The 27,824-nt window shown below is 54.1% G+C and overlaps 1 protein-coding gene across 2 annotated transcripts in view; it reads right to left on the reverse strand.

Moving 5' to 3' along the window:
• Positions 1–27,824, reverse strand: part of LOC146063112 (mitochondrial amidoxime reducing component 2-like) — a 147,800-nt gene that overhangs the window by 24,131 nt on the left and 95,845 nt on the right. Inside the window, exons 5-6 of one of the 2 annotated variants that reach the window (XM_083175126.1) lie at positions 23,669–23,733; positions 23,472–23,577 (exon numbers count right to left, since the gene is read on the reverse strand). In XM_083175126.1, coding sequence (XP_083031252.1) covers positions 23,472–23,577; positions 23,669–23,733 — 171 coding nt within the window. The remainder of the gene's footprint in view (positions 1–23,471; positions 23,578–23,668; positions 23,734–27,824) is intronic. The other variant, XM_083175125.1, reaches the window with a different exon arrangement.

The following is a 27,824-nucleotide window of genomic DNA, read 5'->3' on the forward strand; positions in this document are numbered from 1 at the left end:
TTGCACTTCAAAATCAAACTGGTTTTGCAGTGTAAATGATTGCCGCTTTAAAAAAACTGGAGATTTCTTACCAAATCTTTCACTTTCTGAATCTCTCATCCTATTAAATCTCACCACTTATATTTAGGACACTTACCAGCATTTGACATTCTGCATAGCAGTTTTCTTCAGAAACCACTATTTTGGGTGAGTCCTTTACACCATTCTAGTGTTCACCTGTGAGGTTCATATAATACTGTTACTTTGTAAAATCATGCTATCTAAATCCAGTGTAAAACATCATGTGAAAAAAATGATGCATTTTTGCGAGGAGAGTTAATTATGCAATATAAGTGTTGAGATGTTCACCTGAGAGGTGTATATAAATTGACGTGTATGAAAAATCATGCTATTTAAGACCAGTATATAATCAGGTTAAAAATCATGTGATTTATGATCATGCCATATAGGGGCTAAAACATCATGCTAAAAGTATAAAATTATGAAATATGCTAGGATTATTAATCCTGCTATATCAATGTCTAAGTGCCCACTTGAGAGGTTTTCTGAATATTGAAAAATTATACTATCTAATATTAGTAAAAATAGAATCATGTTAAAAATCATGCGATTATTCAGGCCGTGTATGCTGTATTTCACTCAACCAAATGATTATGAAAAGTAAATAATTGTTTTTCCTATGGAATATGTATAGGGCTGTAATTATGGCTTCTTGTTGTAATTATGTATATGACTAGAATTATGTGTATGACCAGAATTTAAATATATTGAGATGTGATTTAATAGGGTCCCTACATTGATACCGGTTAGAATGGGTGAATTCATTAAATATGGTTGTCAACGCACTGTGTGGGCTGAATGAAATGGTCATATCCCTAAATAGTAATTAAGAAACTACTGAGATAAATAAGCATATGATTAAGACTATCATTATACCAATTTAGGTTCGCCATCTGTTGAGGCGAAGTTTGAGGTGGTGTTGATTACTATTGTGTCCCACTTTTTCCCTCAGTGGGAGGAGCAAACACACAGAACTTCAAGGTCATAGTAGGTAAATTTATTACCCTCCCCCCATTCTATAACTAACCTAGATTCACAGCAACCCATTGAATTATCCCACTTTTCTTTAGGCTTTTTATAATATGAAAAAGATCTGCCATTACTAAAGGAACCCCTCTGAAGGGTAGACTGTTTATTCGGGATTTAAAAAACCTGAGGTAAGACACCCCATTAAGAATTCTATTACACACATCGGTGTATATTCTCCATTGTCCTTCTCTATCACTTGCTCACCCTCTGATCTCAAATACAAATATGGTTATTTTTTTTTTTTTTTTTTTATATTTTTAGGTCTTTTATATAGTGTGAAGACACTTTCCTTATACCTAATCTTGTAGAGATTTTTAAAATAACCCTTTTTTTGGTATGTATACTCCATACCTATTTTCATAATAAATATACCGGCTTGGTGTTTTTAAATATAAACTTATATTCTGTTTTATCTGTACCATTTGTAGCTATACCCCTGATGAAGTCCTGTGCGACGAAACGCGTTGGATTTTTATGAATAAAGAATCACTAATCCTAAAAGGAGTCTCCTTCTTATTTTGAAAAAAACGGATGAGAGAACTTTCTGATAAGAATACCAGTGAAATGGACTTATTGTGAACTGGCTAGGTGGTACTCATTATAGCGCACTCCGATAACCCCCTTTCATATATATATATATATATATATATATATATATATATATACGTAGCGCACTTCACACACCTACACACAGTGGTGTAACTATAGCCCGCAGCCTCCATGGTGGCGGGGAGGTGCTGAGAACATGTGGGCACCGGGGGGGTCTGCGGGGCTATTGTTACCCGCTGCCGTCTGCCCCCGCTGCCGGCGCATCTGTCTCTGCGGTCACGGCTCTCCCGGCTCCTGCTGCTAATACAAAAAGTGACACAGAAAATGGCTGCCCCTATACTGCAGACAGTTTTTGAGGATGCTAGAGGAGGCGGCGGCCTCTAGCATCCTTAAAAATGGTTTGCTGTATGCACTGCAGCACCCCGGGTGGGGGTTGGGGTGATGCGCCTAGGGGGTGGGGTAGGGGGTCTGGAGTCTCCCCCTCCTTGCTGCTACTGAGTGCTGTGTGAGTGTGCGGCAGTGCCGGCTCTGTCACCGCTGCTCACTGCCCCTCAGCTGTTCAACTGCCTTGTCCCGGCAGCTCCCAGCCTCAGCGTCTTGGCCGCGTCACTTCTCCTCGTCAGGTGGCCACATCACCTCTCCTCGCCACTCGCTGCCTCGTGTCCTCCTGCGGGTGTACTGAGCCTGCTGCGACTCAGTCTTTCCGCCCAGCTCCGACCTCCGGCTTCCGGCGCGCGCGTCACATGCGCCCTCTCGGCATCAGACCTGGTCCCGTCTGCAGCTCGCCACACCACTCGGCCCTGAGTTCGCTGTAGCCTTTCCACTCCCGGTCAGCGGTAGGTTCTTTGGGCGTATCTGGCGGGTCATGGGGTTAGTTTTGTGGTGTTTCCACCATTCTCACGGAGCAGGAGAGCACAGCGTCCTTCTGACTTACTCCCTGCTATCCGTGGCCACGCCCGGGGTTGGGGGTTGTTAACCCTACTGGGGGGGGGCGCTGCTGAAATTTGCGACAGGGGGGCGTATATATAATAGTTACACCACTGCTTACACATTGGACAGATACACACAACACACCACACCACACACAGTACACACACCCACATACACTACAACAAAAACAGTACAACACACAAACACAAAAAAAATGCATCATAAGTGCTAATTCTCAGGAGTGGATGTGGAATTCATCAACACACACAAGCTATGAAGTCAGGAGCGTTTCAATCAACAACACCACACCTGATTTCATTGCTGTCATTGAGTATCAATGCAAACACATTCTAACATTATGGTGGAGGTTTTAAAAAATTACAATCTTGGGCCTCTGACACTTTACAGCAATTTTGGAAATTAAAAAAAAACAAGGTTTTCCCGGGCAACGCCGGGCGGGTCAGCTGGTTAAGAATATTACAGATGGGGGCTCAAGAGCTGGAAGCCACATTATCAAAGACACGCAGGGCATTCAAACTTTAATTTATCAGCAAACGGTGGATGCAGCAGGTCCAGAAGCACAGGCTTCTTCAATGCAGGACACCTGCGTCCAATTAAATGCAGCACCATCTGGTGAGCCAATCAGAGCTTGTGTACCGGTAGCCACTCTGATTGGCTAATGGCTCAAAAGCCAGGGAAGCATTTTAATTAGCTGCTGTCGTCCTGCATTGAAGAAGCCTGTGCTTCATTCATTGCACTGAGCACAGCAGTTTTGAGCGGCTTTCAGCTCAAAGCCGCCCAGATTGTTAGGCCCGGCGATGAGTGGTGAGCGCTGCTGCAACATTGCTGGGAAAGCCGTTTATCTGCTGGTTATACCAGCAGATCAGCAGCTTTCAGGACGGCTTTGCATAGCACTCCGCTATGCAACACTGTCCTCCCCCCTCCGTCGGCACCGGGCAGGGGGAAAGCCGCTCAGTGTGTATGCACTGAGTGGCTTTCCCTGCAGCGATGACAGCGGTCATCCAGTCGCCCAGCAGGGCCGGCCTTAGGCATAGGCAAACTAGGCAATTGCCTAGGGCATTTGGAATGCCTAGGGGCATCAGCAGCTTCTGCTGATTAAAATGATATGCAGCATATATTCTGTGTGTGAGTGAGGCTGTATCTGCATATGAAATAGTGTATTCATGAAAATCACTGTAACATAGCATTCCGTATGCAGGTACAGCCACAGTCGCACACAGAATATAGGCATGCCACATATCATTTTAATCATCGGAAGCTCCTTGTGTGTGCTCGTCATAACAATGAAAAAGAAGATGCATGGCCATGGAGGTGGTTAAAATACAATATTTTCTCAGGATTTGTTTCTAAGGGTATAATGTGAGGAGTAATGTATATAAGGTAAAGTGGTACTACAGTGTGATGTAACGTGAATAAGGGACACCATCGCATGATATAATGTGAATAAAGTTGCACTACTGTGTGGCATAATTTGAATTGGGGGTACTATTGTATGGCCATGCCCCTTCCCGCACCGAATGTGTGCACTGTTTCTATTTAAAATATTGCGGGTAGGAGCACCAAATTGATGACTGCTATGATGAGGGTTGATGGTGCTGGGAAAGGGGAGCAGGGTCAGAGGCGGAACTAGTGGCGGTGCTAGGGGGCACCAGCCAAAATCTTGCCTAGGGCGTCATTTAGGCTAGGGCCGGCTCTGTCGCCCAGTGTGTATGGACCTTAAGAGTGAGGGTTATGGTATGTGTGTATATTTGGGGGGTGGGTTAGGCTCAGGGAAGGGGGGTAAGTATTAGGCTGAGGGAGGTAAGGACTAGGCTTCAGGGTACAAGGGTTAAGCACTAGTGGGCAGGGCCGGATTTGTGCCTAGGCCCGTGAGGCACTGGCCTCAGGGCGGCACCAATTAAGGGCGGCAGGCAGGCTGGCATTCTGTTAAATGGCACAGCGGGTGGGCAGTGGCGAGTGACGAGCGCCGCCGCCGCAGACATGAATTATCATATGTCGGCGGCAGCGCCGCTCGTCACCCACCACTGCCCAACCACTCTGTCATGCACATTACATCACCGCTTAATGGCTGGGTCCGACGGTCCCCCTGCGCATCCGGAAATGGCTCAGGCTCACTGCTGCCGGCTCCCGCCCATTGGCTACTCTACACACACACACTGTCTATTGGCTGCTGTGTATCCAGCAGCTGAGCTGAGCGGTGTGCAGATCCTCCCTGCGCTCAGTCAGTCACAGTGTGTGAGCCGGAGAGAGACTGACGGAGACACTGTGCTAATCACTGTACTAATAAGTGCCTCCCTCCCTCCGGGTCCTCCATACAGTGAGCAGTCCAGAGTACTTAACAAAATATTAAGGTGGGCTACAGTTACATTTTTATGAAATATATAAATAACAATGTATATACATATATGATTACATTAAAATAGGGGAGGGGCAGTAGCGCACGCAGGGGGGGTTTCTGAGTACCCAGAACCCCCCCTCCCCCCAAAGCTGAGGGTCCCCTCTTTCCTAGTGTACAAGAATTGAAAAAATCAACCCTTGGGAACCGGAGATATCTGACTTCAAAGCAGTGGTCCCCATCCAAGCCTGTTAATTGTTATTCCCAGTCAGATATTTCAGGTTCTGTCTGACTTAAAGTTTTTCTGAGGTTATATTCCAAAAGCTGGGACTCTCTCCCTTTGAGGGACACTAGTAGCTTGTCTCTACTGTTCCCAGAACCAGAGATATCAGCCTTCCAGCAGCTGGTTACTGCTCAAGCTCCACACACCTGGTATGTAGTATTATATGCTCGTGGGGAGATTGCTCTGCCTGCTGAACTCTGATACCCAACCCTAGTACCCAATACCGTTTGGTAGGTGGGATTCTCTAGTTTTTAATTACATTGAAATCTAAGAAATCTATTTCCGGGAACTGGAGATATCGGCAGTCAAGCAAGCTGTCCTCCCACCAGAAAATTATGAATAATGAGCCCACTCCACTATACACCCCTCTTCTGCATATTAAACATCCTCTACCACCCTGGAAGTTATGTATCAGGGCCCCTTCATTCAGCCCAATGCCCCCTTCTTCCACCTCATCTCCCACCATCTGTGCAGTAAAGGGGTAATTAGTGGAAATTACTGATCCAGGCCCTACATGCTGAGCGGTTGATATAATACCCCCTACCACCCACGGGACATCAAAGCTTCCCCCACCCCTACTGCTGGAGGATCGGTAGGGGCCCCAATACATTGTTATGCCCAGGGGTCTACATTGCTTTTGACGCCCCTGTATGTATGTATATTATTATTATACATTTGTTCTATCTATAATACTTTAACTGACCCGGCATATTCTGGGTCACCTAAGTGACTGGAAACCCCCTTCTGAAAATCCTGCGTTTGCCACTGGAGGGGGGGCACAAAAATGTTGTGCCTAGGGGCGGCCTGACCCCTAAATTCGCCCCTGCTAGTGGGGAGGGTCAGAATTACCCTGTGGGGGGTCAGGGAGCTCGTCAGCATAATAGAACACATGCCACAGGGTTCATCAGTGTTATAGAGCACAGGCACGTGGCGATTGAGTGTGGCGTATTGTGCAAGGTCAGGGAGTGGGTCTCTGTAATATAGCACATGCCACAGGGTGAGGGAGCAGCATGTCCGTGTGATAAAGCGCAGGCCACAGGGTGAGGGAGCAGCATGTCCGTGTGATAAAGCGCAGGCCACAGGGTGAGGGAGCAGCATGTCCGTGTGATAAAGCGCAGGCCACAGGGTGAGGGAGCAGCATGTCCGTGTGATAAAGCGCAGGCCACAGGGTGAGGGAGCAGCATGTCCGTGTGATAAAGCGCAGGCCACAGGGTGAGGGAGCAGCATGTCCGTGTGATAAAGCGCAGGCCACAGGGTGAGGGAGCAGCATGTCCGTGTAATAACGCGCAGGCCACAGGGTGAGGGAGCAGCATGTCCGTGTGATAAAGCGCAGGCCACAGGGTGAGGGAGCAGCATGTCCGTGTGATAAAGCGCAGGCCACAGGGTGAGGGAGCAGCATGTCCGTGTGATAAAGCGCAGGCCACAGGGTGAGGGAGCAGCATGTCCGTGTGATAAAGCGCAGGCCACAGGGTGAGGGAGCAGCATGTCCGTGTGATAAAGCGCAGGCCACAGGGTGAGGGAGCAGCATGTCCGTGTAATAAGGCGCAGGCCACAGGGTGAGGGAGCAGCATGTCCGTGTGATAAAGCGCAGGCCACAGGGTGAGGGAGCAGCATGTCCGTGTGATAAAGCGCAGGTCACAGGGTGAGGGAGCAGCATGTCCGTGTGATAAAGCGCAGGCCACCGGGTGAAGGAGCAGCATGTCCGTGTGATAACGCGCAGGCCACAGGGTGAGGGAGCAGCATGTCCGTGTAATAACGCGCAGGCCACAGGGTGAGGGAGCAGCATGTCCGTGTGATAAAGCGCAGGCCACAGGGTGAGGGAGCAGCATGTCCGTGTGATAAAGCGCAGGCCACCGGGTGAAGGAGCAGCATGTCCGTGTGATAACGCGCAGGTCACAGGGTGAGGGAGCAGCATGTCCGTGTGATAACGCGCAGGTCACAGGGTGAGGGAGCAGCATGTCCGTGTGATAAAGCGCAGGTCACAGGGTGAGGGAGCATCATGTCCGTGTGATAAAGCGCAGGCCACAGGGTGAGGGAGCAGCATGTCCGTGTGATAAAGCGCAGGCCACAGGGTGAGGAAGCAGCATGTCCGTGTGATAAAGCGCAGGTCACAGGGTGAGGGAGCAGCATGTCCATGTGATAAAGCGCAGGTCACAGGGTGAGGGAGCAGCATGTCCGTGTGATAAAGCGCAGGCCACAGGGTGAGGGAGCAGCATGTCCGTGTGATAAAGCGAAGGCTACAGGGTGAGGGAGCAGCATGTCCGTGTGATAAAGCGCAGGCCACAGGGTGAGGGAGCAGCATGTCCGTGTGATAAAGCGCAGGCCACAGGGTGAGGGAGCAGCATGTCCGTGTGATAAAGCGCAGGCCACAGGGTGAGGGAGCAGCATGTCCGTGTGATAAAGCGCAGGCCACAGGGTGAGGGAGCAGCATGTCCGTGTGATAACGCGCAGGCCACAGGGTGAGGGAGCAGCATGTCCGTGTGATAACGCGCAGGCCACAGGGTGAGGGAGCAGCATGTCCGTGTGATAAAGCGCAGGCCACAGGGTGAGGGAGCAGCATGTCCGTGTGATAAAGCGCAGGCCACAGGGTGAGGGAGCAGCATGTCCGTGTGATAAAGCGCATGCCACAGGGTGAGGGAGCAGCATGTCCGTGTGATAAAGCGCAGGCCACAGGGTGAGGGAGCAGCATGTCCGTGTGATAACGCGCAGGCCATAGGGTGAGGGAGCAGCATGTCCGTGTGATAAAGCGCAGGCCACCGGGTGAGGGAGCAGCATGTCCGTGTGATAAAGCGCAGGCCACAGGGTGAGGGAGCAGCATGTCCGTGTGATAACGCGCAGGTCACAGGGTGAGGGAGCAGCATGTCCGTGTGATAAAGCGCAGGTCACAGGGTGAGGGAGCAGCATGTCCGTGTGATAACGCGCAGGCCACAGGGTGAGGGAGCAGCATGTCCGTGTGATAACGCGCAGGTCACAGGGTGAGGGAGCAGCATGTCCGTGTGATAACGCGCAGGCCATAGGGTGAGGGAGCAGCATGTCCGTGTGATAAAGCGCAGGTCACAGGGTGAGGGAGCAGCATGTCCGTGTGATAAAGCGCAGGCCACAGGGTGAGGGAGCAGCATGTCCGTGTGATAACGCGCAGGTCACAGGGTGAGGGAGCAGCATGTCCGTGTGATAAAGCGCAGGCCACAGGGTGAGGGAGCAGCATGTCCGTGTGATAAAGCGCAGGCCACAGGGTGAGGGAGCAGCATGTCCGTGTGATAACGTGCAGGCCACAGGGTGAGGGAGCAGCATGTCCGTGTGATAAAGCGCAGGCCACAGGGTGAGGGAGCAGCATGTCCGTGTGATAAAGCGCAGGCCACAGGGTGAGGGAGCAGCATGTCCGTGTGATAAAGCGCAGGCCACAGGGTGAGGGAGCAGCATGTCCGTGTGATAACGCGCAGGCCACAGGGTGAGGGAGCAGCATGTCCGTGTGATAACGTGCAGGCCACAGGGTGAGGGAGCAGCATGTCCGTGTGATAACGCGCAGGCCACAGGGTGAGGGAGCAGCATGTCCGTGTGATAAAGCGCAGGCCACAGGGTGAGGGAGCAGCATGTCCGTGTGATAAAGCGCAGGCCACAGGGTGAGGGAGCAGCATGTCCGTGTGATAAAGCGCAGGCCACAGGGTGAGGGAGCAGCATGTCCGTGTGATAAAGCGCAGGCCACAGGGTGAGGGAGCAGCATGTCCGTGTGATAAAGCGCAGGCCACAGGGTGAGGGAGCAGCATGTCCGTGTGATAAAGCGCAGGCCACAGGGTGAGGGAGCAGCATGTCCGTGTGATAAAGCGCAGGCCACAGGGTGAGGGAGCAGCATGTCCGTGTGATAAAGCGCAGGCCACAGGGTGAGGGAGCAGCATGTCCGTGTGATAAAGCGCAGGCCACAGGGTGAGGGAGCAGCATGTCCGTGTGATAACGCGCAGGCCACAGGGTGAGGGAGCAGCATGTCCGTGTGATAAAGCGCAGGTCACAGGGTGAGGGAGCAGCATGTCCGTGTGATAAAGCGCAGGCCACAGGGTGAGGGAGCAGCATGTCCGTGTGATAAAGCGCAGGCCACAGGGTGAGGGAGCAGCATGTCCGTGTGATAACGCGCAGGTCACAGGGTGAGGGAGCAGCATGTCCGTGTGATAACGCGCAGGCCACAGGGTGAGGGAGCAGCATGTCCGTGTGATAAAGCGCAGGCCACAGGGTGAGGGAGCAGCATGTCCGTGTGATAACGCGCAGGCCACAGGGTGAGGGAGCAGCATGTCCGTGTGATAAAGCGCAGGCCACAGGGTGAGGGAGCAGCATGTCCGTGTGATAAAGCGCAGGCCACAGGGTGAGGGAGCAGCATGTCCGTGTGATAAAGCGCAGGCCACAGGGTGAGGGAGCAGCATGTCCGTGTGATAACGCGCAGGCCACAGGGTGAGGGAGCAGCATGTCCGTGTGATAAAGCGCAGGTCACAGGGTGAGGGAGCAGCATGTCCGTGTGATAAAGCGCAGGCCACAGGGTGAGGGAGCAGCATGTCCGTGTGATAAAGCGCAGGCCACAGGGTGAGGGAGCAGCATGTCCGTGTGATAAAGCGCAGGCCACAGGGTGAGGGAGCATCATGTCCGTGTGATAAAGTGCAGGTCACAGGGTGAGGGAGCAGCATGTCCGTGTGATAACGTGCAGGCCACAGGGTGAGGGAGCAGCATGTCCGTGTGATAAAGCGCAGGCCACAGGGTGAGGGAGCAGCATGTCCGTGTGATAACGCGCAGGCCACAGGGTGAAGGAGCAGCATGTCCGTGTGATAACGCGCAGGCCACAGGGTGAGGGAGCAGCATGTCCGTGTGATAAAGCGCAGGCCACAGGGTGAGGGAGCAGCATGTCCGTGTGATAACGCGCAGGTCACAGGGTGAGGGAGCAGCATGTCCGTGTGATAAAGCGCAGGCCACAGGGTGAGGGAGCAGCATGTCCGTGTGATAAAGCGCAGGTCACAGGGTGAGGGAGCAGCATGTCCGTGTGATAAAGCGCAGGCCACAGGGTGAGGGAGCAGCATGTCCGTGTGATAACGCGCAGGCCACAGGGTGAGGGAGCAGCATGTCCGTGTGATAAAGCGCAGGCCACAGGGTGAGGGAGCAGCATGTCCGTGTGATAACGCGCAGGTCACAGGGTGAGGGAGCAGCATGTCCGTGTGATAAAGCGCAGGTCACAGGGTGAGGGAGCAGCATGTCCGTGTGATAAAGCGCAGGCCACAGAGTGAGGGAGCAGCATGTCCGTGTGATAACGCGCAGGCCACAGGGTGAGGGAGCAGCATGTCCGTGTGATAAAGCGCAGGCCACAGGGTGAGGGAGCAGCATGTCCGTGTGATAAAGCGCAGGCCACAGAGTGAGGGAGCAGCATGTCCGTGTGATAACGCGCAGGCCACAGGGTGAGGGAGCAGCATGTCCGTGTGATAAAGTGCAGGCCACAGGGTGAGGGAGCAGCATGTCCGTGTGATAACGCGCAGGCCACAGGGTGAGGGAGCAGCATGTCCGTGTTATAAAGCGCAGGTCACAGGGTGAGGGAGCAGCATGTCCGTGTGATAACGCGCAGGCCACAGGGTGAGGGAGCAGCATGTCCGTGTGATAAAGCGCAGGCCACAGAGTGAGGGAGCAGCATGTCCGTGTGATAACGCGCAGGCCACAGGGTGAGGGAGCAGCATGTCCGTGTGATAAAGCGCAGGCCACAGGGTGAGGGAGCAGCATGTCCGTGTGATAAAGCACAGGCCACAGGGTGAGGGAGCAGCATGTCCGTGTGATAACGCGCAGGCCACAGGGTGAGGGAGCAGCATGTCCGTGTGATAAAGCACAGGCCACAGGGTGAGGGAGCAGCATGTCCGTGTGATAACGCGCAGGCCACAGGGTGAGGGAGCAGCATGTCCGTGTGATAACGCGCAGGCCACAGGGTGAGGGAGCAGCATGTCCGTGTGATAAAGCGCAGGCCACAGGGTGAGGGAGCAGCATGTCCGTGTGATAAAGCGCAGGCCACAGGGTGAGGGAGCAGCATGTACGTGTGATAAAGCGCAGGCCACAGGGTGAGGGAGCAGCATGTCCGTGTGATAACGCGCAGGCCACAGGGTGAGGGAGCAGCATGTCCGTGTGATAACGTGCAGGCCACAGGGTGAGGGAGCAGCATGTCCGTGTGATAACGCGCAGGCCACAGGGTGAGGGAGCAGCATGTCCGTGTGATAAAGCGCAGGCCACAGGGTGAGGGAGCAGCATGTCCGTGTGATAAAGCGCAGGCCACAGGGTGAGGGAGCAGCATGTCCGTGTGATAAAGCGCAGGCCACAGGGTGAGGGAGCAGCATGTCCGTGTGATAAGGCGCAGGCCACAGGGTGAGGGAGCAGCATGTCCGTGTGATAAAGCGCAGGCCACAGGGTGAGGGAGCAGCATGTCCGTGTGATAAAGCGCAGGTCACAGGGTGAGGGAGCAGCATGTCCGTGTGATAAAGCGCAGGCCACCGGGTGAAGGAGCAGCATGTCCGTGTGATAACGCGCAGGCCACAGGGTGAGGGAGCAGCATGTCCGTGTAATAACGCGCAGGCCACAGGGTGAGGGAGCAGCATGTCCGTGTGATAAAGCGCAGGCCACAGGGTGAGGGAGCAGCATGTCCGTGTGATAAAGCGCAGGCCACCGGGTGAAGGAGCAGCATGTCCGTGTGATAACGCGCAGGTCACAGGGTGAGGGAGCAGCATGTCCGTGTGATAACGCGCAGGCCACAGGGTGAGGGAGCAGCATGTCCGTGTGATAACGCGCAGGCCACAGGGTGAGGGAGCAGCATGTCCGTGTGATAAAGCGCAGGCCACAGGGTGAGGGAGCAGCATGTCCGTGTGATAAAGCGCAGGCCACAGGGTGAGGGAGCAGCATGTCCGTGTGATAAAGCGCAGGCCACAGGGTGAGGGAGCAGCATGTCCGTGTAATAAGGCGCAGGCCACAGGGTGAGGGAGCAGCATGTCCGTGTGATAAAGCGCAGGCCACAGGGTGAGGGAGCAGCATGTCCGTGTGATAAAGCGCAGGTCACAGGGTGAGGGAGCAGCATGTCCGTGTGATAAAGCGCAGGCCACCGGGTGAAGGAGCAGCATGTCCGTGTGATAACGCGCAGGCCACAGGGTGAGGGAGCAGCATGTCCGTGTAATAACGCGCAGGCCACAGGGTGAGGGAGCAGCATGTCCGTGTGATAAAGCGCAGGCCACAGGGTGAGGGAGCAGCATGTCCGTGTGATAAAGCGCAGGCCACCGGGTGAAGGAGCAGCATGTCCGTGTGATAACGCGCAGGTCACAGGGTGAGGGAGCAGCATGTCCGTGTGATAACGCGCAGGTCACAGGGTGAGGGAGCAGCATGTCCGTGTGATAAAGCGCAGGTCACAGGGTGAGGGAGCATCATGTCCGTGTGATAAAGCGCAGGCCACAGGGTGAGGGAGCAGCATGTCCGTGTGATAAAGCGCAGGCCACAGGGTGAGGGAGCAGCATGTCCGTGTGATAAAGCGCAGGTCACAGGGTGAGGGAGCAGCATGTTCGTGTGATAAAGCGCAGGTCACAGGGTGAGGGAGCAGCATGTCCGTGTGATAAAGCGCAGGCCACAGGGTGAGGGAGCAGCATGTCCGTGTGATAAAGCGAAGGCTACAGGGTGAGGGAGCAGCATGTCCGTGTGATAAAGCGCAGGCCACAGGGTGAGGGAGCAGCATGTCCGTGTGATAAAGCGCAGGCCACAGGGTGAGGGAGCAGCATGTCCGTGTGATAAAGCGCAGGCCACAGGGTGAGGGAGCAGCATGTCCGTGTGATAAAGCGCAGGCCACAGGGTGAGGGAGCAGCATGTCCGTGTGATAACGCGCAGGCCACAGGGTGAGGGAGCAGCATGTCCGTGTGATAACGCGCAGGCCACAGGGTGAGGGAGCAGCATGTCCGTGTGATAAAGCGCAGGCCACAGGGTGAGGGAGCAGCATGTCCGTGTGATAAAGCGCAGGCCACAGGGTGAGGGAGCAGCATGTCCGTGTGATAAAGCGCATGCCACAGGGTGAGGGAGCAGCATGTCCGTGTGATAAAGCGCAGGCCACAGGGTGAGGGAGCAGCATGTCCGTGTGATAACGCGCAGGCCATAGGGTGAGGGAGCAGCATGTCCGTGTGATAAAGCGCAGGCCACCGGGTGAGGGAGCAGCATGTCCGTGTGATAAAGCGCAGGCCACAGGGTGAGGGAGCAGCATGTCCGTGTGATAACGCGCAGGTCACAGGGTGAGGGAGCAGCATGTCCGTGTGATAAAGCGCAGGTCACAGGGTGAGGGAGCAGCATGTCCGTGTGATAACGCGCAGGCCACAGGGTGAGGGAGCAGCATGTCCGTGTGATAACGCGCAGGTCACAGGGTGAGGGAGCAGCATGTCCGTGTGATAACGCGCAGGCCATAGGGTGAGGGAGCAGCATGTCCGTGTGATAAAGCGCAGGTCACAGGGTGAGGGAGCAGCATGTCCGTGTGATAAAGCGCAGGCCACAGGGTGAGGGAGCAGCATGTCCGTGTGATAACGCGCAGGTCACAGGGTGAGGGAGCAGCATGTCCGTGTGATAAAGCGCAGGCCACAGGGTGAGGGAGCAGCATGTCCGTGTGATAAAGCGCAGGCCACAGGGTGAGGGAGCAGCATGTCCGTGTGATAACGTGCAGGCCACAGGGTGAGGGAGCAGCATGTCCGTGTGATAAAGCGCAGGCCACAGGGTGAGGGAGCAGCATGTCCGTGTGATAAAGCGCAGGCCACAGGGTGAGGGAGCAGTATGTCCGTGTGATAACGTGCAGGCCACAGGGTGAGGGAGCAGCATGTCCGTGTGATAAAGCGCAGGCCACAGGGTGAGGGAGCAGCATGTCCGTGTGATAACGCGCAGGTCACAGGGTGAGGGAGCAGCATGTCCGTGTGATAAAGCGCAGGTCACAGGGTAAGGGAGCAGCATGTCCGTGTGATAAAGCGCAGGCCACAGGGTGAGGGAGCAGCATGTCCGTGTGATAAAGCGCATGCCACAGGGTGAGGGAGCAGCATGTCCGTGTGATAAAGCGCAGGCCACAGGGTGAGGGAGCAGCATGTCCGTGTGATAACGCGCAGGCCATAGGGTGAGGGAGCAGCATGTCCGTGTGATAAAGCGCAGGCCACCGGGTGAGGGAGCAGCATGTCCGTGTGATAAAGCGCAGGCCACAGGGTGAGGGAGCAGCATGTCCGTGTGATAACGCGCAGGTCACAGGGTGAGGGAGCAGCATGTCCGTGTGATAAAGCGCAGGTCACAGGGTGAGGGAGCAGCATGTCCGTGTGATAACGCGCAGGCCACAGGGTGAGGGAGCAGCATGTCCGTAAGATAACGCGCAGGTCACAGGGTGAGGGAGCAGCATGTCCGTGTGATAACGCGCAGGCCATAGGGTGAGGGAGCAGCATGTCCGTGTGATAAAGCGCAGGTCACAGGGTGAGGGAGCAGCATGTCCGTGTGATAAAGCGCAGGCCACAGGGTGAGGGAGCAGCATGTCCGTGTGATAACGCGCAGGTCACAGGGTGAGGGAGCAGCATGTCCGTGTGATAAAGCGCAGGCCACAGGGTGAGGGAGCAGCATGTCCGTGTGATAAAGCGCAGGCCACAGGGTGAGGGAGCAGCATGTCCGTGTGATAACGTGCAGGCCACAGGGTGAGGGAGCAGCATGTCCGTGTGATAAAGCGCAGGCCACAGGGTGAGGGAGCAGCATGTCCGTGTGATAAAGCGCAGGCCACAGGGTGAGGGAGCAGTATGTCCGTGTGATAACGTGCAGGCCACAGGGTGAGGGAGCAGCATGTCCGTGTGATAAAGCGCAGGCCACAGGGTGAGGGAGCAGCATGTCCGTGTGATAACGCGCAGGTCACAGGGTGAGGGAGCAGCATGTCCGTGTGATAAAGCGCAGGTCACAGGGTAAGGGAGCAGCATGTCCGTGTGATAAAGCGCAGGCCACAGAGTGAGGGAGCAGCATGTCCGTGTGATAACGCGCAGGCCACAGGGTGAGGGAGCAGCATGTCCGTGTGATAAAGCGCAGGCCACAGGGTGAGGGAGCAGCATGTCCGTGTGATAAAGCGCAGGCCACAGAGTGAGGGAGCAGCATGTTCGTGTGATAACGCGCAGGCCACAGGGTGAGGGAGCAGCATGTCCGTGTGATAAAGCGCAGGTCACAGGGTGAGGGAGCAGCATGTCCGTGTGATAACGCGCAGGCCACAGGGTGAGGGAGCAGCATGTCCGTGTGATAAAGCGCAGGCCACAGAGTGAGGGAGCAGCATGTCCGTGTGATAACGCGCAGGCCACAGGGTGAGGGAGCAGCATGTCCGTGTGATAAAGCGCAGGCCACAGGGTGAGGGAGCAGCATGTCCGTGTGATAAAGCACAGGCCACAGGGTGAGGGAGCAGCATGTCCGTGTGATAACGCGCAGGCCACAGGGTGAGGGAGCAGCATGTCCGTGTGATAAAGCGCAGGCCACAGGGTGAGGGAGCAGCATGTCCGTGTGATAACGCGCAGGCCACAGGGTGAGGGAGCAGCATGTCCGTGTGATAACGCGCAGGCCACAGGGTGAGGGAGCAGCATGTCCGTGTGATAAAGCGCAGGCCACAGGGTGAGGGAGCAGCATGTCCGTGTGATAAAGCGCAGGCCACAGGGTGAGGGAGCAGCATGTCCGTGTGATAACGCGCAGGCCACAGGGTGAGGGAGCAGCATGTCCGTGTGATAACGCGCAGGCCACAGGGTGAGGGAGCAGCATGTCCGTGTGATAACGCGCAGGCCACAGGGTGAGGGAGCAGCATGTCCGTGTGATAAAGCGCAGGCCACAGGGTGAGGGAGCAGCATGTCCGTGTGATAAAGCGCAGGCCACAGGGTGAGGGAGCAGCATGTCCGTGTGATAAAGCGCAGGCCACAGGGTGAGGGAGCAGCATGTCCGTGTGATAAAGCGCAGGCCACAGGGTGAGGGAGCAGCATGTCCGTGTGATAAAGCGCAGGCCACAGGGTGAGGGAGCAGCATGTCCGTGTGATAAAGCGCAGGCCACAGGGTGAGGGAGCAGCATGTCCGTGTGATAAAGCGCAGGCCACAGGGTGAGGGAGCAGCATGTCCGTGTGATAAAGCGCAGGCCACAGGGTGAGGGAGCAGCATGTCCGTGTGATAAAGCGCAGGCCACAGGGTGAGGGAGCAGCATGTCCGTGTGATAACGCGCAGGCCACAGGGTGAGGGAGCAGCATGTCCGTGTGATAAAGCGCAGGTCACAGGGTGAGGGAGCAGCATGTCCGTGTGATAAAGCGCAGGCCACAGGGTGAGGGAGCAGCATGTCCGTGTGATAAAGCGCAGGTCACAGGGTGAGGGAGCAGCATGTCCGTGTGATAAAGCGCAGGTCACAGGGTGAGGGAGCAGCATGTCCGTGTGATAACGCGCAGGCCACAGGGTGAGGGAGCAGCATGTCCGTGTGATAAAGCGCAGGTCACAGGGTGAGGGAGCAGCATGTCCGTGTGATAACGCGCAGGCCACAGGGTGAGGGAGCAGCATGTCCGTGTGATAAAGCGCAGGCCACAGGGTGAGGGAGCAGCATGTCCGTGTGATAACGCGCAGGCCACAGGGTGAGGGAGCAGCATGTCCGTGTGATAAAGCGCAGGCCACAGGGTGAGGGAGCAGCATGTCCGTGTGATAAAGCGCAGGCCACAGGGTGAGGGAGCAGCATGTCCGTGTGATAAAGCGCAGGCCACAGGGTGAGGGAGCAGCATGTCCGTGTGATAACGCGCAGGCCACAGGGTGAGGGAGCAGCATGTCCGTGTGATAAAGCGCAGGTCACAGGGTGAGGGAGCAGCATGTCCGTGTGATAAAGCGCAGGCCACAGGGTGAGGGAGCAGCATGTCCGTGTGATAAAGCGCAGGCCACAGGGTGAGGGAGCAGCATGTCCGTGTGATAAAGCGCAGGCCACAGGGTGAGGGAGCATCATGTCCGTGTGATAAAGTGCAGGTCACAGGGTGAGGGAGCAGCATGTCCGTGTGATAACGTGCAGGCCACAGGGTGAGGGAGCAGCATGTCCGTGTGATAAAGCGCAGGCCACAGGGTGAGGGAGCAGCATGTCCGTGTGATAACGCGCAGGCCACAGGGTGAAGGAGCAGCATGTCCGTGTGATAACGCGCAGGCCACAGGGTGAGGGAGCAGCATGTCCGTGTGATAAAGCGCAGGCCACAGGGTGAGGGAGCAGCATGTCCGTGTGATAACGCGCAGGTCACAGGGTGAGGGAGCAGCATGTCCGTGTGATAAAGCGCAGGCCACAGGGTGAGGGAGCAGCATGTCCGTGTGATAAAGCGCAGGTCACAGGGTGAGGGAGCAGCATGTCCGTGTGATAAAGCGCAGGCCACAGGGTGAGGGAGCAGCATGTCCGTGTGATAACGCGCAGGCCACAGGGTGAGGGAGCAGCATGTCCGTGTGATAAAGCGCAGGTCACAGGGTGAGGGAGCAGCATGTCCGTGTGATAACGCGCAGGTCACAGGGTGAGGGAGCAGCATGTCCGTGTGATAAAGCGCAGGTCACAGGGTGAGGGAGCAGCATGTCCGTGTGATAAAGCGCAGGCCACAGGGTGAGGGAGCAGCATGTCCGTGTGATAACGCGCAGGCCACAGGGTGAGGGAGCAGCATGTCCGTGTGATAACGCGCAGGCCACAGGGTGAGGGAGCAGCATGTCCGTGTGATAAAGCGCAGGCCACAGGGTGAGGGAGCAGCATGTCCGTGTGATAACGCGCAGGCCACAGGGTGAGGGAGCAGCATGTCCGTGTGATAAAGTGCAGGCCACAGGGTGAGGGAGCAGCATGTCCGTGTGATAACGCGCAGGCCACAGGGTGAGGGAGCAGCATGTCCGTGTGATAAAGCGCAGGCCACAGAGTGAGGGAGCAGCATGTCCGTGTGATAACGCGCAGGCCACAGGGTGAGGGAGCAGCATGTCCGTGTGATAAAGCGCAGGCCACAGGGTGAGGGAGCAGCATGTCCGTGTGATAAAGCACAGGCCACAGGGTGAGGGAGCAGCATGTCCGTGTGATAACGCGCAGGCCACAGGGTGAGGGAGCAGCATGTCCGTGTGATAAAGCACAGGCCACAGGGTGAGGGAGCAGCATGTCCGTGTGATAACGCGCAGGCCACAGGGTGAGGGAGCAGCATGTCCGTGTGATAACGCGCAGGCCACAGGGTGAGGGAGCAGCATGTCCATGTGATAAAGCGCAGGCCACAGGGTGAGGGAGCAGCATGTCCGTGTGATAAAGCGCAGGCCACAGGGTGAGGGAGCAGCATGTCCGTGTGATAAAGCGCAGGCCACAGGGTGAGGGAGCAGCATGTCCGTGTGATAACGCGCAGGCCACAGGGTGAGGGAGCAGCATGTCCGTGTGATAACGTGCAGGCCACAGGGTGAGGGAGCAGCATGTCCGTGTGATAACGCGCAGGCCACAGGGTGAGGGAGCAGCATGTCCGTGTGATAAAGCGCAGGCCACAGGGTGAGGGAGCAGCATGTCCGTGTGATAAAGCGCAGGCCACAGGGTGAGGGAGCAGCATGTCCGTGTGATAAAGCGCAGGCCACAGGGTGAGGGAGCAGCATGTCCGTGTGATAAAGCGCAGGCCACAGGGTGAGGGAGCAGCATGTCCGTGTGATAAAGCGCAGGCCACAGGGTGAGGGAGCAGCATGTCCGTGTGATAAAGCGCAGGCCACAGGGTGAGGGAGCAGCATGTCCGTGTGATAAAGCGCAGGCCACAGGGTGAGGGAGCAGCATGTCCGTGTGATAAAGCGCAGGCCACAGGGTGAGGGAGCAGCATGTCCGTGTGATAAAGCGCAGGCCACAGGGTGAGGGAGCAGCATGTCCGTGTGATAAAGCGCAGGCCACAGGGTGAGGGAGCAGCATGTCCGTGTGATAAAGCGCAGGCCACAGGGTGAGGGAGCAGCATGTCCGTGTGATAAAGCGCAGGCCACAGGGTGAGGGAGCAGCATGTCCGTGTGATAAAGCGCAGGCCACAGGGTGAGGGAGCAGCATGTCCGTGTGATAACGCGCAGGCCACAGGGTGAGGGAGCAGCATGTCCGTGTGATAAAGCGCAGGTCACAGGGTGAGGGAGCAGCATGTCCGTGTGATAAAGCGCAGGCCACAGGGTGAGGGAGCAGCATGTCCGTGTGATAAAGCGCAGGCCACAGGGTGAGGTAGCAGCATGTCCGTGTGATAAAGCGCAGGTCACAGGGTGAGGGAGCAGCATGTCCGTGTGATAACGCGCAGGCCACAGGGTGAGGGAGCAGCATGTCCGTGTGATAAAGCGCAGGCCACAGGGTGAGGGAGCAGCATGTCCGTGTGATAACGCGCAGGCCACAGGGTGAGGGAGCAGCATGTCCGTGTGATAAAGCGCAGGCCACAGGGTGAGGGAGCAGCATGTCCGTGTGATAAAGCGCAGGCCACAGGGTGAGGGAGCAGCATGTCCGTGTGATAAAGTGCAGGCCACAGGGTGAGGGAGCAGCATGTCCGTGTGATAACGCGCAGGCCACAGGGTGAGGGAGCAGCATGTCCGTGTGATAAAGCGCAGGTCACAGGGTGAGGGAGCAGCATGTCCGTGTGATAAAGCGCAGGCCACAGGGTGAGGGAGCAGCATGTCCGTGTGATAAAGCGCAGGCCACAGGGTGAGGGAGCAGCATGTCCGTGTGATAAAGCGCAGGCCACAGGGTGAGGGAGCATCATGTCCGTGTGATAAAGTGCAGGTCACAGGGTGAGGGAGCAGCATGTCCGTGTGATAACGTGCAGGCCACAGGGTGAGGGAGCAGCATGTCCGTGTGATAAAGCGCAGGCCACAGGGTGAGGGAGCAGCATGTCCGTGTGATAACGCGCAGGCCACAGGGTGAAGGAGCAGCATGTCCGTGTGATAAAGCGCAGGCCACAGGGTGAGGGAGCAGCATGTCCGTGTGATAACGCGCAGGCCACAGGGTGAGGGAGCAGCATGTCCGTGTGATAACGCGCAGGCCACAGGGTGAGGGAGCAGCATGTCCGTGTGATAAAGCGCAGGCCACAGGGTGAGGGAGCAGCATGTCCGTGTGATAACGCGCAGGTCACAGGGTGAGGGAGCAGCATGTCCGTGTGATAACGCGCAGGTCACAGGGTGAGGGAGCAGCATGTCCGTGTGATAAAGCGCAGGTCACAGGGTGAGGGAGCAGCATGTCCGTGTGATAAAGCGCAGGCCACAGGGTGAGGGAGCAGCATGTCCGTGTGATAACGCGCAGGCCACAGGGTGAGGGAGCAGCATGTCCGTGTGATAACGTGCAGGCCACAGGGTGAGGGAGCAGCATGTCCGTGTGATAAAGCGCAGGCCACAGGGTGAGGGAGCAGCATGTCCGTGTGATAAAGCGCAGGCCACAGGGTGAGGGAGCAGTATGTCCGTGTGATAAAGCGCAGGCCACAGGGTGAGGGAGCAGCATGTCCGTGTGATAACGCGCAGGTCACAGGGTGAGGGAGCAGCATGTCCGTGTGATAAAGCGCAGGTCACAGGGTGAGGGAGCAGCATGTCCGTGTGATAACGCGCAGGCCACAGGGTGAGGGAGCAGCATGTCCGTGTGATAACGCGCAGGCCACAGGGTGAGGGAGCAGCATGTCCGTGTGATAAAGCGCAGGCCACAGGGTGAGGGAGCAGCATGTCCGTGTGATAAAGCGCAGGCCACAGGGTGAGGGAGCAGCATGTCCGTGTGATAAAGCGCAGGTCACAGGGTGAGGGAGCAGCATGTCCGTGTGATAACGCGCAGGCCACAGGGTGAGGGAGCAGCATGTCCGTGTGATAACGCGCAGGCCACAGGGTGAGGGAGCAGCATGTCCGTGTGATAACGCGCAGGCCACAGGGTGAGGGAGCAGCATGTCCGTGTGATAAAGCGCAGGCCACAGGGTGAGGGAGCAGCATGTCCGTGTGATAACGCGCAGGTCACAGGGTGAGGGAGCAGCATGTCCGTGTGATAAAGCGCAGGCCACAGGGTGAGGGAGCAGCATGTCCGTGTGATAAAGCGCAGGCCACAGGGTGAGGGAGCAGCATGTCCGTGTGATAACGCGCAGGTCACAGGGTGAGGGAGCAGCATGTCCGTGTGATAAAGCGCAGGTCACAGGGTGAGGGAGCAGCATGTCCGTGTGATAACGCGCAGGCCACAGGGTGAGGGAGCAGCATGTCCGTGTGATAACGCGCAGGCCACAGGGTGAGGGAGCAGCATGTCCGTGTGATAAAGCGCAGGTCACAGGGTGAGGGAGCAGCATGTCCGTGTGATAAAGCGCAGGTCACAGGGTGAGGGAGCAGCATGTCCGTGTGATAAAGCGCAGGCCACAGGGTGAGGGAGCAGCATGTCCGTGTGATAAAGCGCAGGCCACAGGGTGAGGGAGCAGCATGTCCGTGTGATAACGCGCAGGCCACAGAGTGAGGGAGCAGCATGTCCGTGTGATAAAGCGCAGGTCACAGGGTGAGCGAGCAGCATGTCCGTGTGATAAAGCGCAGGCCACAGGGTGAGGGAGCAGCATGTCCGTGTGATAAAGCGCAGGTCACAGGGTGAGGGAGCAGCATGTCCGTGTGATAACGCGCAGGCCACAGGGTGAGGGAGCATCATGTCCGTGTGATAAAGCGCAGGCCACAGGGTGAGGGAGCAGCATGTCCGTGTGATAAAGCGCAGGCCACAGGGTGAGGGAGCAGCATGTCCGTGTGATAAAGCGCAGGCCACAGGGTGAGGGAGCAGCATGTCCGTGTGATAAAGCGCAGGCCACAGGGTGAGGGAGCATCATGTCCGTGTGATAACGCGCAGGCCACAGGGTGAGGGAGCAGCATGTCCGTGTGATAAAGCGCAGGTCACAGGGTGAGGGAGCAGCATGTCCGTGTGATAAAGCGCAGGCCACAGGGTGAGGGAGCAGCATGTCCGTGTGATAAAGCGCAGGCCACAGGGTGAGGGAGCAGCATGTCCGTGTGATAACGCGCAGGCCACAGAGTGAGGGAGCAGCATGTCCGTGTGATAAAGGGCAGGTCAGAGGGTGAGCGAGCAGCATGTCCGTGTGATAAAGCGCAGGCCACAGAGTGAGGGAGCAGCATGTCCGTGTGATAACGCGCAGGTCACAGGGTGAGGGAGCAGCATGTCCGTGTGATAAAGCGCAGGCCACAGGGTGAGGGAGCAGCATGTCCGTGTGATAACGCGCAGGCCACAGGGTGAGGGAGCAGCATGTCCGTGTGATAACGCGCAGGCCACAGGGTGAGGGAGCAGCATGTCCGTGTGATAAAGCGCAGGCCACAGGGTGAGGGAGCAGCATGTCCGTGTGATAACGCGCAGGCCACAGGGTGAGGGAGCAGCATGTCCGTGTGATAAAGCGCAGGCCACAGGGTGAGGGAGCATCATGTCCGTGTGATAACGTGCAGGCCACAGGGTGAGGGAGCAGCATGTCCGTGTGATAACGTGCAGGCCACAGGGTGAGGGAGCATCATGTCCGTGTGATAAAGCGCAGGCCACAGGGTGAGGGAGCAGCATGTCCGTGTGATAAAGCGCAGGCCACAGGGTGAGGGAGCTGCATGTCCGTGTGATAACGTGCAGGCCACAGGGTGAGGGAGCAGCATGTCCGTGTGATAACGTGCAGGTCACAGGGTGAGGGAGCAGCATGTCTGTGTGATAACGCGCAGGTCACAGGGTGAGGGAGTGTGATAGGGGGCTGAGATAACAGTGTATGGGGCCAGAATCAGGCCCTTTATCTGTACAATGTTGAAAGCTCTGGGGCGATTGCAGGTAATAGGACAGCAGCCTATGGGGAAATTTACTAAGATGTGTATTCTACTTCACATGTGGTGTTGCTATGGGCAACCAGTCAGATACTGTGTGCTATCTTCTACATCAGTGGTTCCCAACCCCGGTCCCCAAGTACCCCAAAAGTGCATGTTTTCCAGGTCACCCGGCAGGTGCACTCATTACTCAGGCACGTTGGAAACGATCCTCAGGTGGAGCTAATTATCTCACCTGTGATTCTGTGTGGAGACCTGGAAAACGTGCACTGTTGGGGTACATGAGGACCGGGGTTGGGAACCACTGTTCTAGAGGGTGCTAAATAAATAAGAAGAAGCCTCTGATTGGTTGCCCATAGGAGTAGAATACACATCTTAGTAAATTTCCCCCTATGAGTCTATAATGCCTATACTGTAAATGGATTAAAAATACAATGACAGCAGTTTTTCTTGACCAAACATAATGAGGTAAGGTGATAGGCAATACAATGTCACCTTCACTCCTTCAGCTGGATCTCTAGTAACCAACCTGCGCAGTGTCTCCAGTGGCTCCTTCATATTAATGATTCCTGTGTCAGGATCCACAGTGGTTAATATACATCTACAGAAAGCAGACAAAATGTATCAGGAGTCAATCAGTAAACTGATACATGCTGTGACTCTCCTTGTTTCCCAGTTAGTATGTTACTGACCTTGGACATGGCATGACTCGTTTTAGTAACACATAACTGCCGATTTGGATTTCCTTCCAAGTGTCCTATTCATTGGGAAGAAAGGAAACAAAATTGTAAGTTCATGAACGGAGGGCAATTTAAAATTTAAAATAAATGTATCAAACTAGTCCGGAAAATCTTGTAAGAAAATCTACATTAAATCATTCAGCGTGTATGCTCAATATCGTTAACGGTGCATGCTCCCATGCATCATCAATGACGCCCCCTGTCGGCTGGACATGCAGGTCAATTTAGGCTATGTTTCGCCAATTAACTGCATTTGGAGTGGTGTATGACATCACTGAATTATAGTGTAAACACTATCGCTCGTTGTGTACGCACCATATCATACACCCGTGGCGGTGCGGCTGGTCATGTAGTGTGTATGGGGCTAAAGTGGATTCGTTTTCCATATCATGCAAAAAAATATTTTTTATTAGAAAAAGTAGCACTTATCTTTCAGATTACTGATAAAATAAACAAAGATTTTTATACACCTGTAGGATTATAGAACTCTGGGTCTGATTCAGGTTGGATCGCATAAGCGATCCAACCAGCAGATTCCCTGGTGGCATGGTGGTATATATATATATATATATATATATATATATATAGTTTCTGCTGGATGGTGCGGCACTCCCCGCATATTGACAAGTCAGAAGGCAGGTTGTAAAGCTTTACAACCTGCCTTCTGACTTGTTATTATGCAGGGAGTTCCGCATCATCCAGCAGAAACTGTCTTAATTTCCTAGTGGTGGCACCCCAGGGCCGGCGCTACCCACTCAGCAGCTCCTGCAAAGCAGGGAGGCGCCATGCTGAAAAGGCGCTGTCTCCCTCCCTGCTCTGCTAAAGCTGCCTCAGCCCTCGCTGTCACTGCCGCCTGCAGCGCCTGTCTGACAGCAGGCGGCAGTATGGAGAGGCTGAGCAGCTCCCTGCACCGCGCACACACTGTCCTCCTCCTGCGACCTGCCCCCTCTTCCTCACGGACACTTGCACTGAGGCATGTAGCACTGTCTGTGAATGCCTAGATGACTTGTCATGTCCGGATCCGCCCCCCTACCCATTGCTCCTGCGCCTGTCAGCTGTCAATCAAATGACGAACAGGCAGCAGCGCTGCCTCCCCTTCCTTCCCTCTTCTCAGTGTGCAGTGCCATTGCCAGTCCTCAACACTCCACCCCCTCTATCTCCTCCCCTCTTCTTCCATCTCCTCCTTCTCTCCCCTCCTTTCCCCCATAGTCACGAGAGGGGTGTAATGGCTTCCTCCTCAGTGTCCTGCCTAGGCAGATAGAAGAGGAGGGACTGCAACTCTTGTGCAATGAGTCTTTTATTATACATGTTTATAACAAATTTTTTAATAATTGTAGATTTTTTTATATTAATTTAGACACTTATTAAATAATTGGCTGGGTTATGTGCCTAAAGGTGGCCATACACGCTGCAATGCTTTCGGATCTAGCCCATAAGTATGCGATTCTCGCAGCATGTATGGGCACCTTTAGTGCCTGCAACATTTTGCGGACACAGCACTGAGATGGTGTATGCATACATGTACATCCACCCCAGATCCTCCATAGGATCGCATGTAGCATACACTCCCACAATCGGGCTGCAGCTTGTTGCAATGGCAATGTGAAAGGGCGCAAAATGTATGGTTTGCAGGAGGGCACCGGACACCCTAGCACCGGCCCTGTGGCACCCAGCTAAGTATTACCAGCGTATGTGCAGTGAGTGTGCCGGTCTCCAGCAGGAACTGAGGCCCTTATTCTAGTTCACTCTTTCTGACAAAATATTTCTTAGATGGACAAAACCATGTGCACTGCAGGTGAGGCAGGTGTAAAACCCCACCCAAATCTAATTATCTCTGCACAAGTAACACCCGCCTCACCTGCAGTGCACATGGTTTTGTCCATCTAAGAAATATTTTGTCAGAAATAGGCTATGAGCTTGTTTATTGATGATTTGAGGGATGCCTTTACATTGATAAACAGGTGTTTCTTACTCTCCTGGAATTAGTGCTGAGTAGAAATTTCTTCAGATTTGATGGGACACATTACTTACAATTGTCCGGTTGTGCGATGGGGTCCCGAGTGGCCCCATCGTATGCAAATATTTTCATGTTTACCAGGAGCAATTGTTGTTTTTTCAGAATGACATGTTTGCTAAACATATTGGTTTGTTTTCTCGATATCGATGATATATTTAAGTTATGGCATGGTGATATTGAATTATTTGAAGAAATGATGCAATGCATTAATAATGCACATTCACCTGTACCTGTAACAGCAGCAGGACACAAGTTGACTTTTTGGATGTATGTTTTTCTTTAAATAATAATACCTCGATTTTCTATAAACCAACGGACCGCAATACTTTATTACAATTTGGTAGTCAACATCCTCCTTCTTTAAAACGCGGATTACCGTATTCACGAATGCTGCGTGCAGCACGAATTACGAGTGATCCAACTAAATTATTTACTGAATTGGAGTTAATTAGAAATACATTTCTGGTCCGTGGTTATAGAAATCAAGATCTTATTCAGAGCCAACAAAAAGTATTACTTCTTAATAGACAAGATCTATTAAAACCAAAAACAACAGTTCCTGATGAAGATAAATTTACATGGGTAACCACATATGATACTTCAAGTTCTGTAATTCCTAAAGCCACCTGTGCCATTTAACCTATTATATCTTCAGATGCCAAATTACCAGATCTTCAGAAAAAACGTCCTATGACAGCATATCGTTGCAACCGGAATTTGAGAGATGATTTAGTTCATGGGGATACTACTCAATATCAATCCCCTTTCACTACATATACTGTCACTGTCACTGTCGGTGATTCCTTTTGCCATCCTCATTCTGGTAAAAAATACAAAATTAACCATGTTTTGTCATACAATACTCTATATGTTGTATACATGATTATTTGCCCATGTGGTAAACATTATATCGGTATGACTACAGGTAGCTTTAATGTACGTATGGGACTCCATCGGTCTGCCTTTATGGCGGCACTGATAGGCAAACCGATGGAGCATTCTATGGCAGCACATTTTAGGAAGGCAGATCACCAATTGGCAGCATTGCGCTATAAAATGATCGATCACATTCCCCCACTACCTTTTGCTGAAACAAACGGATATCTTGGAATAGCATTATGCATTAACCATTTGTTTTTTTATATGATTGGGTTTGTAGTCTATAACACCTGCAGCTGCATTTGTATTTATGAACACTCTTATTGTCGGCTTTTTAATATGTATGTTTTAATTTCAGCCGGAGCCTCGTTGTTATGGTAATGGAGACGCTTGATATTTGTCTTATGAATATTCATTACCTGATGACGTCAATCGGGAGTGACTGTCCCCCCCCCCTCCGTCTGTTTGACCCTTGTGGTGGGGAGGGATTTAAGGTGAGCAATTTAATGTTTGTTTATTACTTGATGTTCTGATGATGGGGACTGTGGATCCCCGAAACGTTAAATAAAAAGTTTGCATTTCTTCAAGTCCGTGGTGCCATCTCTGTGCTTTACTATAAAGCTTGCTTGAATGTTTATGAATTTATGAATTTGAATGGCAGGACACATTGCGAATAATCTATATTAGTGGCGTGCCGGACCTACCAGTCTACTATATATATAGAAAGGTGCTTTCTAGCACCGAAACGGCCGTCGAGGAGACGAGTAATGTATACCACATGTATCTGCCTGTTGGGTGTCTAATGTTTTGCCTCATGTGCTCTATTTTTGATGTGAGCTTGGGCTGAATAAATGTGCTATTCATAAAAGCTGTGGATCTCTATATGACTGGTGCGGGTCTTCCTGGAGTCCATCTGGATTACATTAAGGAATCTACCTTTGCATAATTTTTACCCAGCACGGTCCTCAATATACCTGTCAGTGGGTGCGATTGCTCTTTGGAATATATATATATATATATATATATGTATATATACATATATATTGTAACACTGTAGGGGAATTTTGATGCCTTTTCCTGGGGTAGAAGGCAGCCAGCAGCAGCTGAGAAATCATACAAGTCCAGTTTTTGTGGTGCAACTGGCCGCAACCAGTTCTATTCAGCAGAAAATAAAATAAACATCAAAAGAAAATACCTTGCCTATCCGGCACT

The sequence above is a fragment of the Crinia signifera genome, chromosome 3 (assembly GCF_055691185.1).
Source record: "Crinia signifera chromosome 3, ASM5569118v1, whole genome shotgun sequence".
Classification (NCBI taxonomy): Eukaryota; Metazoa; Chordata; class Amphibia; order Anura; family Myobatrachidae; genus Crinia; species Crinia signifera.